Genomic DNA, 14,968 nt, shown 5'->3' with positions numbered 1-14,968 from the left:
TTCAGCAAATTGGGAAAACCCTGGCACAGCTGACATCTCTGCCTGCATCTCCTGCTCCTGATCCAGCTCCCACTCCTGCTCCAGTGCCTCCTGCCATGCTGCCTTCTTCACCTCGCGAACCCAGCCTTCCTGCACCACAGAGGTATGACGGCAAGCACAGTGAGTGCCGAGAGTTCCTTACCCAGTGTCAACTCACCTTTGAGCTTCAGCCTACCACCTACACTACGGATCGCTGCAAGATTGCCTTTGTGATCACCTTATTAGCTGGTAAGGCGCGAGCCTGGGCTACTGCTATCTGGCAAAGACAGGGACCTGAGTGCTTTGATTTCCAGCTGTTTTCTGAAGAGATGCTTCGGGTCTTCGATCAGGCAGACATCAGTACCGACGCAGCCCGAAAGCTCATGTCCATCCGGCAAGGAGGAAGCGTCGCAGATTACGCCATCTCGTTCCGAACACTCGCAGCAGTAAGTGGATGGAACGAGACTGCCCTGGTGTCAGCCTTCCACCATGGTCTGTTTGACCCCATCAAGGACGGTCTGGCCTCTATTGGATGCCCAAGTGACCTCGAAACCCTCATCTCACATGCTATTCGTCTGGACAACAGGATGAGAGAACGCCACCAAGCCTTGAGCCACCCCAGCCTCCCTACCTCTACCTGGAGACCATCTACCTCCTTCAGTGACTGTCCAGAACCCATGCAAGTGGGTCGTACTCGCCTCTCCGCATCTGAGAGGGAGCGCAGAAGGAGGGACAAGTGCTGCATCTACTGTGGCAAGCCTGGTCACTTCCGAGCATCATGTCCCGAACTCTTGGGAAAAGGACCGCCCCGTCCAGCCGAGGGAGGGTTGTGACGGGGCTTACCCTCTCTCCCGGACTCCCTGGTCAAGGAATCTACATCCCGGTCTCCATCTCCTGGGGTGAGTCTGTCCACTCTTGTCAAGCTTTGATAGACTCAGGGGCGGCTGGGAACTTTATGGATATTCACTTCGCCCAAAGCATCAATATACCTACTGCGCCTCTTGAAGTCCCTCTGTCTGTGTCTGCCCTCGATGGCCAAGCGTTAGGTGATGGAAGAGTCACCCAAGTTACTTCTCCAGTCTTCCTCCAGTCTCAAGGTCACAAGGAAGAAATATCCCTGCACCTGATTCCTTCACCTGAGTTCCCAGTTATTCTAGGCCTTCCTTGGCTTATTCGCCACAACCCTCGCATAGACTGGGTAACAAGCCAGGTTGTGGAATGGGGCCCTGCATGCCATGCCTCTTGTCTGCTCTCTAGCTCTCCTGTGTCTCCTGCCGAGCCCCCTGATCTCACCGAGTTATCTCAAGTTCCCACAGAGTACTGGGATCTCAAGGAAGTATTCAGCAAGAGCAGGGCCACCGTTCTTCCTCCGCACCGGGCCTACGACTGTGCCATCGACTTGCTCCCTGGGACTACCCCTCCTCGTGGCAGACTGTTTTCCCTTTCTCAGCCAGAACGCAAGGTTATGGAGGAATACCTCAAAGACGCCCTGGTCTCTGGGTTCATTCGACCCTCCACCTCACCTGCTGGTGCCGGCTTCTTCTTTGTCGGCAAGAAGGATGGGGGGCTCCGACCATGTATTGACTACAGGGGCCTGAACAAGATCACTGTGCGCAACCGATATCCCCTTCCGCTGATGTCCACTGCTTTCGACCTGCTCCAAGGCGCCACCGTCTTCACCAAGTTGGACCTACGGAACGCATACCACCTCATCCGTATCTGACAGGGAGACGAGTGGAAGACTGCCTTTAACACCCCGTCTGGGCACTACGAATACCAGGTGATGCCCTTCGGACTCACCAACGCACCAGCTGTTTTTCAGGCCCTAATCAACGACGTCTTAAGGGACATGATTAACCTGTACGTCTTTGTCTACCTCGATGACATCCTTATCTTTTCCAAGACCATGCAGGAGCACCGCCACCATGTCCGCCAGGTTCTCCAGAGGCTGCTACAGAACAATCTGTTCGCCAAGGCCCAGAAATGCGAATTTCATGTTCCCGAGGTCTCCTTTCTGGGATTTATTGTACGGACAGGCCAACTCCAAATGGACCCTGCCAAGACCCTGGCCGTCCGGGACTGGCCTACTCCCAAGTCCGTTAAGGAGGTTCAGCGGTTCTTAGGATTCGCTAACTTCTACCGCAAGTTCATCAGGAACTTCAGTTCTGTGGCAGCACCCATGTCAGACCTCACCAAAGGGACAGGTGGATCTTATGGCTGGTCTCCTCAGGCAGAAAAGGCGTTCAAAGACCTCAAGGCCCGCTTCTGCACGGCACCCATTCTGGTCCTCCCGGACACCTCCCAACCATTCATCGTGGAGGTGGACGCCTCAGACAGTGGTGTCGGCGCGGTACTCTCTCAACGTTCGGAAGGAAAGCTGCACCCCTGCACTTACTTCTCCCACCGCCTGAGTCCTGCGGAGTCCCGGTACGATGTGGGGGATCGAGAACTGTTAGCGGTCAAACTGGCCCTTGAGGAGTGGAGGCACTGGCTGGAGGGAGCGCAACATCCATTCCTGGTTTGGACTGACCACAAGAACCTGGAGTACCTCCAGCAAGCCAAGAGACTGAACCCTCGACAGGCTAGGTGGGCCCTGTTTTTCAGTCGGTTTGACTTCACCCTCTCGTACCGTCCCGGCTCCAAGAACACCAAACCTGACGCACTGTCCAGGCTGTTCTCTGCCACTAACAGGGAGAATGAAGTCGGGCCTATTATCCCGGTGTCCCGGATTGTGGCCCCTGTCCGCTGGGGTATTGAGGAGGCTGTTCGACGAGCCCAACGCCAGGACCCCGGTCCTGGGACGGGGCCACCGGGCCTCTTGTACGTCCCACATCAAGCCCAGGCCAAGGTTCTCCAGTGGGGTCACTCTTCCCCTCTCACCGCCCACCCGGGAGCTCGGAGGACCCTGGACTTCCTGAAAAGACGCTTCTGGTGGCCTAACATGGAGCAGGAAGTAAGGTCATTTGTCCTGTCCTGTGAGGTTTGCACCAGAACCAAGAACCCACGACAGCGTCCCCAGGGTCTCCTGCATCCTCTGACCATTCCCCGGCGTCCCTGGTCCCACGTGGCAGTCGACTTCATCACGGGTCTCCCTGAGTCACAAGGTAACATGGTCATTTTGGTCATTGTTGACAGATTCTCCAAGGCCTGCCGCTTCATACCTCTGTGCAAACTCCCCTCTGCTCTTGAAACAGCGAAACTTATATTTAATCATGTCTTCCGAGTCTTTGGTCTTCCACAGGACATCGTCTCAGACCGAGGGCCCCAGTTCTCCTCCCGAGTGTGGCACGGGTTCTGCAATGTCATCGGAGCCACTGCCAGCCTCTCCTCTGGGTTTCACCCACAGTCCAATGGTCAGACGGAGAGGCTCAACCAGGACCTGGAAACCACCCTGCGAGGCCTGGCTATGGATAACCCGACATCATGGAGCACCTGGCTGCCATGGGCAGAGTACGCCCACAACACCCTGCAGTCATCGGCCACCAAGCTGTCGCCATTCCAGTGCCAATTCGGGTTCCAGCCACCTCTGTTCCCGGACCAGGAGGAGGACGCGGGGGTGCCCTCGGTCAACCAATATGTGAGACGGTGTCGCAAGACCTGGAGCAAGGTCAGGAAGACCCTCATACAGACCTCCAGAACCAACCAGACTCAGGCCAACCGCCACAGAAGACCTGCACACACTTTCCGCCCTGGGCAGCGGGTTTGGCTGTCCACTAAGGACCTTCCGCTGCGGGTGGAGAACCGCAAGCTTGCTCCTCGCTACATTGGCCCCTTCAAGGTGGTGCGCAGGGTGAACCCTGTCTCCTACCGGCTCCAGTTGCCCCGGACTCTGAGGATCAACCCCACTTTCCATGTTTCCCTGTTACGGCCTGTACTGACGTCTACGTATGCCCCTGCCCCTAGGAACCCCCCACCCCCCCGCATCTTCCAGGGGCAGACTGTGTTCACTGTGCATCGCCTGCTTGACTCCCGCCGGGTCCGCGGCGGGTTGCAATATCTGGTCGACTGGGAGGGCTATGGTCCTGAGGAGCGCTGCTGGGTTCCTGCTCGGGATGTCCTAGATAAAGAACTGTGTCGGGACTTCCATTCGGCCCATCCGGGTCGCCCTGGGAACGTCAGGAGACGCTCCTAGAGGGGGGGGTCCTGTTAGGACTTGGACTGTTTTGGCCTCTAGAGGCCGCTGTTATTTCCTTTTCGTGTCTTGTTTATTTTGGCCTCTAGAGGCTGCCACTGTTCCTGTGTTTTGTGTTTTTGTTAATTGCCTGTTAGTCCTAATTATCTTCACCTGTGTCCTTAATTAGTTTGTGTATTTATACCCCTGAGTTCAGTCCTCTTGTCACGGAGTCTTTGTGCTGTTATGTTTATCTCCAGTTTCCTTTGTACTGTGTTTTGTGGATCTTCTGAGCTTTTGCATTTTTGCCTTTTTCTTTTTGAATTATACTCTTTGTTTTTGTTTTGCCCTGGATTGTATATAGTGTACATAGTATAAATAAACCTTTTGTTACTTTTTCTACTTCCGCCTCACGCCTCTGCATTTGAGTCATTCCCCTGGTGGCCTAGTGGGGGTTTGCTGGATCATCACACCAACGAACCAGGTTTGAATCCCAGCAAAACCCTAACAATGATGCTGTAATTGATGCAGTATGCATACCTGTCAACCCTCCCGTTTTTCCCAGGAAATCCCTTATTTTGACTTATTTCCCGCTGTCTTCCCGTTTTTTTATTTTCCCGAAAATATCCCGTATTTTCACAATATAAAAAAGTCGGTAGGTCCAGAATTCATGACGCGCCTCTGACAGGAGTTTACAGCAGGAAGTCGGGCCATGAATTCACGTCCCCGCCCTCTCAGGCATCAGTAATTACAGAACTATGTCCGGAGGCGAGGCTGAACAAATGATTAGGTCCAGTGTTGCCAGATTGGTCGGTTTCCCACCCAAGTTGGGCGGTTTCAAGTGCATTTTGGCGGGTTTTGAACATATTTTGGGCTGGAAAACGTCAGCAGTATCTGGCAACACTGATTAGGTCTGAGGTGAAGATGGCGATGCTAATAGCTAAGAAAAACATTAGCCTCTCTTTCTTTGATAATTTCAACAAGTGCGTGGCTGGAATGTTCCCAGACTCTTCCATCGCAAAGAAATTTTCCATGGGGAAAACGAAAGCCTCCCAAATAATCAAAGGTAAGCTACACATGTTTACATTAAGCATGTCCTGGCTAAGACCTCATAAATAGCCTAGTGTAAACTAATTGGTGTATTAACTGTTTTATCCACTCATTGTCTATTTTATTTTCTATCTGAAACTTACCCATTTTAAATCACTCTTGGTTTAATATTTTATATTACTCTTTATTACTCTATCTATCTATCTATCTATCTATCTATCTATCTATCTATCTATCTATCTATTCTTCCGAGGCCATGACTATGATAAAACCATAATAAATTGCAATGGAATTGAATTTATTGACTGGTTATATAATGACCTTTCTTATTTTAACATAAGATACGTATTTTAGCCCTTAATTTGGGAAATAACTGGTACCACTGAAAGCAAATAAATGTATAGTTTATTCACAAATGCACTCCATAAACCATAAGCATATTGAGTTTGGGTCTTGGCTATCACCAACATGCACCAGAGTACAGGAAATCACAAATACTAGATAGAAAATTGCCCCCCATTCAACTACACACCCACTTTTGGTGAAGGGTATGACTTTCCGAAATTTTCCCTTATTTTGAGTTAAAAATCTGGGAAATATCCCTTTTTTTCAAACCTCAAAGTTGACAGGTATGAGTATGTGGTTTGGCATTGTCACGTTGGAAAATGCAAGGTCTTCCCTGAAAGAGACGTCGTCTGGATGGGAGCATATGTTGCTAGAACCTGGATATACCTTTCAGCATTGATGGGGTCTTTCCAGATGTGTAAGCTGCCCATGGCACACGCACTAATGCAACCCCATACCATCAGAGATGCAGGCTTCTGAACTGAGCGCTGATGATAACTCGGGTCGTTCTTCTCCTCTTTAGTCCGAATGACACGGCGTCCCTGATTTCCATAAAGAACTTCAAATTTTGATTCGTCTGACCACAGAACAGTTTTCCACTTTGCCACAGTCCATTTTAAATGAGCCTTGGCCCAGAGAAGACGTCTGCGCTTCTGGATCATGTTTAGATACGGCTTCTTCTTTGAACTATAGAGTTTTAGCTGGCAATGGCGGATGGCACGGTGAATTGAATTCACAGATAATGTTCTCTGGAAATATTCCTGAGCCCATTTTGTGATTTCCAATACAGAAGCATGCCTGTATGTGATGCAGTGCCGTCTAAGGGCCCGAAGATCACGGGCACCCGGTATGGTTTTCCGGCCTTGACCCTTACGCACAGAGATTCTTCCAGATTCTCTGAATCTTTTGATGATATTATGCACTGTAGATGATGATATGTTCAAACTCTTTGCAATTTTACACTGTCGAACTCCTTTCTGATATTGCTCCACTATTTGTCGGCGCAGAATTAGGGGGATTGGTGATCCTCTTCCCATCTTTACTTCTGAGAGCCGCTGCCACTCCAAGATGCTCTTTTTATACCCAGTCATGTTAATGACCTATTGCCAATTGACCTAATGAGTTGCAATTTGGTCCTCCAGCTGTTCCTTTTTTGTACCTTTAACTTTTCCAGCCTCTTATTGCCCCTGTCCCAACTTTTTTGAGATGTGTTGCTGTCATGAAATTTCAAAATGTCTCACTTTCGAATGTTTCACTCCACTCTAACTAGGACCCTGAATTCAGTGAATGAAAATCTCCCCTCAACCCTTTGTTCCTCTGAGGGACTAAAACATTTATATTTTTTCCATTTATAACAGCAATACTATCACTAATTAATCTAGTTCACAAAATTTTCAATTTCGTTGAAATACATTTATAGCATTTTCTCAAAACATGACTATGATCTAATATTTATGATATAATGCTAATATAGGAACATTAATCACTTTTTAAAAGCCATCATCTGCTGTAGTGTTCAGGTTGTCGTGGCCGAGTGGTTAAGGCGATGGACTAGAAATCCATTGGGGTCTCCCCGCGCAGGTTCGAATCCTGCCGACAACGGTAATGTTTTATTTTATACAACCACACTATTTTAATATTCACACAACAAAATCAATCTTACCTTATAAATAGGCGAGCATTACAATCTACAAAAAGCCTAAAAGCTGATAATTTTTAAGTTAACAAATAATCTCTACATTGCTTACAATGGAATATTAATTAACTGATGGCTATTTTTCCCATTTAGCCTTTTATTCAGTTCTCTCTAGTTCACCAATTATTAAAAAAAGTCTTCACTTTGTTGCACTCATTTAATCACACACCTCATTCTGCACAGTTAACCACTCTATTATTGTACTGTTTTATACATAGTGAATGCTGATCATTAATTAAAATATCCTCTAGGAGGCGCTACTGTGCAAGTCTGTGCTTTCTAAATACATGAGAATTTACAGACCTGCATCTGAGCACCGTCAGTGTGTCTAGTGCAGAGTATCATAAATGTAATAATCAGTAATAGGTCGGTATTATACAAAAGGATAAGCTGTCATACACAACTTATCATAAACCAAGTAATTTCATCTTTCGCTTAAATTTCCTTCCCATTACAATCTCCTGTAATAGGCCTGGCCAATGAAAGTCAACAAGCAAATATGTAAAAGCTTTCGATTGGATATTTACTGCAGCGAGTCCTGTTTCAGCCGCAACAATTCTTTTAAGCCTAACTGATGCAGTGAGTAGCTTCTCAATTCTTCAAGCAGCCATGTTGGAAAACATGTAAAAGATGTTAGCGTGGTTCAGAAGGGTCAAATTATTGGCCGACGTCAATCGAAGAAAGCAAGCAACTCGGGAGATTACTGAAACGTCTGGAATTGGGTTAAGAACTGTCCAGTGCATTATTAAAACCTGTAAGTATCATGATGAACTGTCAACTTCGCGTAGGAAACATGGTTGGAAAAAACTCCCGACAGACTCTGATCAGAGATCACAAGTCATTTAAAAAAAACAGTAGCATTCACGACTAGTTCTCATAGTGAAAGAGTATTTCCACACTGGCAAGACCGGGGCTAAACAGCTATTAGTGAGGCTAATCAGAAGAAAAGGCTTCAATTTGCTCGGGAGCATAAAGATTGGACTCTGGAGCAATGGAAAAAGGTCATGTGGTGTGAGAAGTCCAGATTGATCCTATTCATGAACGATGAGCGTTTTAGTGTAAGAAAGGAAGCTCATGAAGCAATGAACCCATCATGCATAGCAGCTGCTGTACAAGCCTCTGGAGGAAGTGTTATGATCTGTGGTTGCTTCCGTTGGTCAGGTCGAGGCTCAGCAACGTCATACGGCAATAAAATGAACTTAGCTAACGACCTGAACGAGCAGGTTATCATCACATCAATGGATATTTTTTCCTTCCCTGATGGCATAGGCATAAAATTAGGGTGCTGGAAGCATTTTTATACAAACTAACCACCTTAACCCCAGTGAAAGTCTTTGTGATGTTCCAGAGAAGACTTTACATAGCGGTTCAACTCTCCAATATAAGATCTCAGTGAAAAATTAACTGAATAAATCAAACAGTTCATTTTTCTTCTACTACTATGAATCGTTCCATCCACTCTCCTTTCTTTGGGGGTTTGACAAAAACAACCGCCCTTATTGTAGAGGGGATGGTGGTGTTTGGGGGGGGGGACCAGACCTGCTGCCTTTATGCCCACAAATGTGTTACAGTACTGAGTCTGACAAGAAAATGCTTTTGACAACAAAATTACAATTCTTTATAAAATACTTGACATTCAACATATTTAAAAAAAAAAAAAAAAAAAAAAGACCGCGGAACTTAAAATGCACCGATTACATGCCTAATGCTGGGCATACACTGTGCGATTTTTGGCCCGATTTTCACTCGTGCAACTATTTTGGAGATTGGGCCGAGTTTTGGCTCAATCATGCGTCTCGGATCGTGTAGTATACATGGGGTAACGACAAGCGATTAACACCTCACGACCTCCTCCCGATCGATCGGATGAAAATCAAACCTGTTTGAAATCCTGAGCATCGGATCATATAGTGTGAACAGGAATCGTAAGCTGCGTGCTGTTTACCCCTGTGATTCACTCGTACAGTGTGAGCAGCAGCTGAATACCGCGATTGGGGGGGAAATCGCACAGTGCATGCCCAGCTTTACTCATCTAACTTATGAACAAAGTTCTGACTGCAGTGACAAAAGAAATATCAAAATACACAGTTCATAAATCTCTCACATTAGCCTGGCTGTCTATAGAGTTATATTTCAAAACAACCTTTTATATTTTGCATAGCATTAACCCAAGTATAATAATTTTATCTAAAAAAAAATTTAACTAACAGACACTCATTGCAGGTGATGAGGGTTTTTATTAAAAAGCATCTGTACAGGTTGACTAAAACAGCTCGACCACCTCGATCGAATACTGGCCCATCTCTTGGGACCGCTTGGATTGTTTGAGTGCTTCCAGGCTTCCTTCGATCTTCCCCAGTTCAGAGTACAACTTCACCTAAAGACGGAAGAAAGATGATTTGAACATAAATGCTGAATATTTAGAGATATTAAAAGGTCATGTGTCATTGGCAGGTCAAAGAGTAAGAAAAGATGAAACGTCTTTAAAACAGGTCACGGCTTATCGATCAGTGTCTGAAACTGGAAGTATAGCGCGACAGGACTGAGGGAAGGGTCAGGAAACTGTGTTTATTCTGAGAGCAGGCATCACGTTCAGGTCTTGAGGTGTGGCTCAAACTATGAATATAAATACAGCCATACAATGTCCTTATGAGGAATGAAGCAGGCTACGTGTGGCGTGCTGTTCATTTTATCCATTTGGGGAACATTTGCAAAACCATATCAGCAACTACACACTTTTTAACCCGTTTGTGTCGTATGTCCACCGTACAAGACTCGTTACTATAGAAACGATAACTGTAAAATGAATGCAAACCCACTGAGCGCTATATAAAATCTGTAGAGTGAAGCCATCTGGCCACCATACTACCACTCCCATCGCGTGCATTTGGCTTGTGTGTTAAACCACTGTATCTGATCAAATTTGCCCCAAGAAAAGTATCTCCTGACTCCCCCCCCCCCCCCATTACTTCCTCTTATTTTCTCAAAATTACCCCATTCCTTACACATCTTTATCACGCTCCGCTTCACTGTTTTTTTTTCCCTTTTCCAGTTTAGTCTCTGATAATTTTTTTTTTGGAATGACTCTACTCCTATAATTATTTTTACAGAGATAATTTTAGTTTTTGTCTTAGACAGTCTTCATTTCTTTCATATTATATTTAAAAAAAAAAAAACCCTCCACACTCACCGGTGAAATGTCCGTCCACAACCTTTGACCTGACGATTTGTACAGTTCACTGCTGCACGTGTAGGCATTTTTCTTAACTGTTCTCACCAGCTACATAAATAACTTGTCCAGTTTTGTGTAGCTTCCAGTAGTCTAAATGACCGTTCCGCTCTGCAATGGGAATGGCAAGATGGCAGCCAGCTGGTTTCACTCTGACGAGCTCTCCAGATTTTATATAAAGCTCAGTGATGCAAACATTGTTGGCAAAATGAAAAACAAATTTATTCCTTTAAAAAAAAAAAGTTGGCCCTCCGGGGAAATGGACGACTTACCTGTGATTCAACAAACTTGTGAAGGCCAGAGAGCAAGCGCTTCGCTTCAGGAGCCAAAACCAGGACTGTGAAGTGAGCATCGAGCAACAAGCAAACCCAATCCAAAACCTACAAGTCACACACACACACACACACACACACACACACTAAACTCCTTAATAGGAAGCTGTGCGTTTCATATTCTGCACCAACGCCAAGTTCAAATCGATGAGTAAATAAATTCTCTACACAGAGCTACCGAGACTGACTTGTAATTTTTAATACAAGATTCATGAGAAATCTTTTGTGCTGGCTATTTTATAAATCTTAAGTTAGAAAGCTCCCTTTAAGAAAGAAAGCTTTGTCACATGCACACTTCAAGCACAGTGAAATTCATCCTCTGCATTTAACCCATCTGAAGCAGTGAACACGCACGCGCACACTCAGAGCACTGGGCAGCCACACTAAGGCGCCCGGGGAGCAGTCAGGGGTCAGGTACCTTGCTGGAGCACCCGGAGGAAACCCACGCAGACACGGGGAGAACATGCAAACCCCCCGTGCAAACTTAGTAACTGGAACATGATCATGATTTAATCAGTCACACAAACTATGGTGGCGTATTGGATTCATATTACAGTCCTATGTTGAAATTAATGAAGCTGGTAGGTTAAGATTCATTCAAAGGGGAACTGAAGTCATTTTAAACTTGCTTTATTTTTTAAATTCAATAGTGTTTTCGGTTTTATTAACCTTATATCGTGACTCGTATTGGCATATTATATTACCGGTACACTTATTGGCCTTTTCGGTTTTTAGCCATGCTGAATGTAGTTCGTTTGGTCCACGGCAGGCGTCGCTTATCCGCACCATCTTCACGGGACTTGTGCGAGACTTCAAACGTGAAGTGTCAGCACCGCCATTTTGAAAACTGTTTACACAGCGGCCAGATCGCCATCTCATTCCAATTTATGCCACTTTTCCACTACCAACGCGGCTGAGCCGTGCCGTGCTGAGTCGAGCGGGGCTGTTGGAGTTGCATTTTGACTACAACCGCGCTGAACCGTGCTGGCTGGAAGTGGGTGGACACATTGGGTGGAGTTAGCGAAAGTGGGTGGACATCAGGTGATGTCGTTGGGCGGCGCAAACAGTGACATCAGTGACCTTTTAAGCGGTAGTCTCACAACCCGGAGAGTAAACAAACATGGAGTCGTTAGTGTTGCTGGTCTTGGTGCTGTGGCTTGTTGTCACGGACAACGCCAACAGATACTGGCAAGAGCGTATAGATGAGGCGAGGCGCATAAGGCTTCATAATTCGTAATTCTCCTTCTTCCGGGTTTACAGATCCCAGCGTGCTCGCGGGGCGTGTGAGGACACTCCTCCTCACCAATCAGTGCACAGGGGAGTGTCTCCTCATGCCCCCAGCCTCACTCAGCTCGGTTTGGCTCGCTTCAGCCCCACTCCAAAACGGTGCGAGTTTTGGGGGCTAAGCAGGGCTGAAGCGAGCTGAGTCGTGCTGTTTTTAGATAGTCGAAACGTGAGCCGTGTCGGGCTGAAGCGAGCTGAAAAAGGGTAGTGGAAAAGGGCCATTAGATTCATTTCCAGATTTGCCAGCTTCAGTGATTGAGATTATTCCATACGACTTTGAACCAACGTGGAGTAGAGAAGAGTTGGAAAGACGACAGTATAAGGACTAATCCGTCGCGCTGGCATTTATGTCTTTACTGTCGCGCAATTAAAACGTGCCAGATCAGCAGCTGGTGGGTTTTCAAAATAAACACATGCATGTATTTTTGTGATAAATACATATTATACTGAGCGCATTTCCCACATAATCCTCACTAAGGTTTCAGACATCACTACAAAATGGCGTCCCCACTATATAGTGCGTAGGGAGCGATTTTGGACACAGGGAAAACTTCCGGCTTGATTACGTCAGCATTCAAAAGAGGGCGCGCGTGTCTTTTGACAACGTTGGCAGACGGTCACTTTGATTTCCGCTGTACGTTTTACTTCCGTCCTACGAAGTCTCGCACAGGTCTCAGCAAGTCTTGTTTACGGCCGTTGCTTTGACATATGGACTGATGTATCACAGAGCGTATTTCAAATGCTCATAATTTGCTATAGCAGTGACAAAATAGCTGTCAAAAGACGCATTCGTATATTTAATAAAATGAGAAATAGAATTTTGATAATTTAAAAATAAATAAATAAAAATTTGCCTTCAGTTCCCCTTTCATGAAGAACACGTGTAAAGATAATGAGCTTGCAAGTCCTACGCTACCGAGATAACCTTGGTTACCTTGACACAAGACAATCAAGTCAAGGTTTCTTCATTACCTGGATGCTTATGATGATTCTAGGCTTTAAAAAAAAAAACAAACATCAAATGCTAGACACCAGAAAGTTCTTGTCTGATCAATGGTTCAAGAGACAGCTTTGGGACCAAAAGGTCGCCGGTTTGATTCCCTGGACCAGCAGGAATGGGTTTAAGTGCCCTTGAGCAAGGCACCTAACCCCCACCTGCTCCCCAGGCTGCTCTGGGTATGTTGTACATCACTCTGGATTATTAAAAAAAAAAAAAAAGTCTCTACTAAATGCCTGTAATGCAGAATGCAAATACAGTGCCTTGCAAAAGTATTCATACCCCTTGAACCTTTTCACATTTTTCCACCTTACAACCACAAACTTAAAGTTTTTTATTGAGATTTTATGTGATAGACCAACACAGAGTAGCACATAATTATAAAGTGAAACGAAAATGATAAATGGTCTTCAAAATTTTAAACAAATAAAAATCTGAAAAAATGTGGTGTGCATTAGTATTCAGCCCCCTGTCTTCTGATACCTCTAAATACAATCCAGTGCAGTCAATTGCCTTCAGAAGTCATCTAATTAGTCAATAGAGTCCTACTGTGTGTAATTTACTCTCAGCATAAATACACTTGTTCTGTGAGGGCCTCAGTTAGAGAACACTGAAGAACAAACAGCATCATGAAGACCAAAGAACTCACCAGACAGGTCAGGGAGAAGTTTAAAGCAGGGTTAGGTTATATTAAAAAAAAAAAAAAAGCTCTGAGCATCAAGAAGCACTGTTCAATCCATCATTCAAAAATGGAAAAAGTATGGCACAACTGCAAACCTACCAAGACATGGCCGTCCACCTAAACTGACAGAGCCAGCAAGGAGAGCACTGGTCAGAGAAGCAGCCAAGAGGCCCATGATCACTCTGGAGGAGCTGCAGAAATCCACAGCTCAGGTGGGAGAATCCGTGCACAGGACAACTATAAGTCGTACACTCCACAAATCTGGCCTTTTTGGAAGAGTGGCAAGAAGAAAGCCATTTGTTGAAAGACAGGCATAAGAAGCCATGTAGGGGACACAGCAAACATGTGGAAGAAGGTGCTTTGGTCAGATGAGACCAAAGTTGAACTTTTTGGCCTAAATGCAAAGCGCTGTGTGTGGCGGAAAACTAACACTGTTCATCACCCTGCACACACCATCCCCACTGTGAAACATGGTGGTGGCAGCATCATGCTATGGGGATGCTTTTCTTCAGCAGGGACAGGGAAGCTGGTCAGAGTTGATGGGAAGATGGATGGAGCTAAATACAGGGCAATCCTGGAAGAAAACCTGTTGGAGGCTGCAAAAGACTTGAGACTGGGAAGGAGATTCACCTTCCACCAAGACCATGACCCTAAACATACAGCCAGAGCTACAATGGAATGGTTTAGATCAAAGAATATTCATGTGTTAGAATGGCCCAGTCAAAGTCCAGACCTAAATCCCATTGAGCATCTGTGGCAAGACTTGAAAATTGCTGTTCACAGACGCTCTCCATCCAATCTGGCTGAGCTTGAGCTAGTTTGCAAAGAAGAATGGGCAAAAATTTCAGTGTCTAGATGTGCAAAGCTGGTAAAGACATATCACAAAAGACTTGCAGCTGTAATTGCAGCAAAAGGTGGCTCTACAAAGTATTGACGCAGGGGGGCTGAATACTAATGCACACCACATTTTTCAGATTTTTGTGTGTTTAAAATTTTGAAGACCATTTATCATTTTTGTTTCACTTCACAATTACAGTGGGGCAAAAAAGTATTTAGTCAGTCACCAATTGTGCAAGTTCTCCCGCTTAAAAAGATGAGAGGCGCCTGTAATTTTCATCATAGGTACACTTCAACTATGAGAGACAGAATGAGAAAAAAATCCAGAAAATCACTGTCTGATTTTTAAAGAATTTGCAAATTATGGTGGAAAATAAGTATTTGGTC

General features: G+C 45.7%; 1 protein-coding gene and 1 non-coding gene across 2 annotated transcripts in view; one reads left to right on the top strand and one right to left on the bottom strand.

Annotated features, from left to right (window-relative positions):
* The first annotated feature begins 7,044 nt into the window (after positions 1 to 7,044).
* trnas-aga (transfer RNA serine (anticodon AGA)) lies at positions 7,045 to 7,126 on the top strand. Its single transcript has one exon. It is a non-coding gene; the product is annotated as a tRNA-Ser (tRNA).
* Positions 7,127 to 9,437: 2,311 nt separating this feature from the next.
* The window catches only part of nol11 (nucleolar protein 11), a 49,247-nt gene continuing 43,716 nt past the window's right edge, over positions 9,438 to 14,968 (bottom strand). The window contains exons 17-18 of the mRNA XM_060918939.1: positions 10,722 to 10,829; positions 9,438 to 9,597 (exon numbers count right to left, since the gene is read on the bottom strand). Of these exons, the coding sequence (XP_060774922.1) occupies positions 9,484 to 9,597; positions 10,722 to 10,829 (222 nt within the window). The 3' untranslated portion in view covers positions 9,438 to 9,483. The remainder of the gene's footprint in view (positions 9,598 to 10,721; positions 10,830 to 14,968) is intronic.

Source organism: Neoarius graeffei, chromosome 4, assembly GCF_027579695.1.
Source record: "Neoarius graeffei isolate fNeoGra1 chromosome 4, fNeoGra1.pri, whole genome shotgun sequence".
Classification (NCBI taxonomy): domain Eukaryota; kingdom Metazoa; phylum Chordata; class Actinopteri; order Siluriformes; family Ariidae; genus Neoarius; species Neoarius graeffei.
This window is presented reverse-complemented; position numbering and strand designations above follow the sequence as displayed.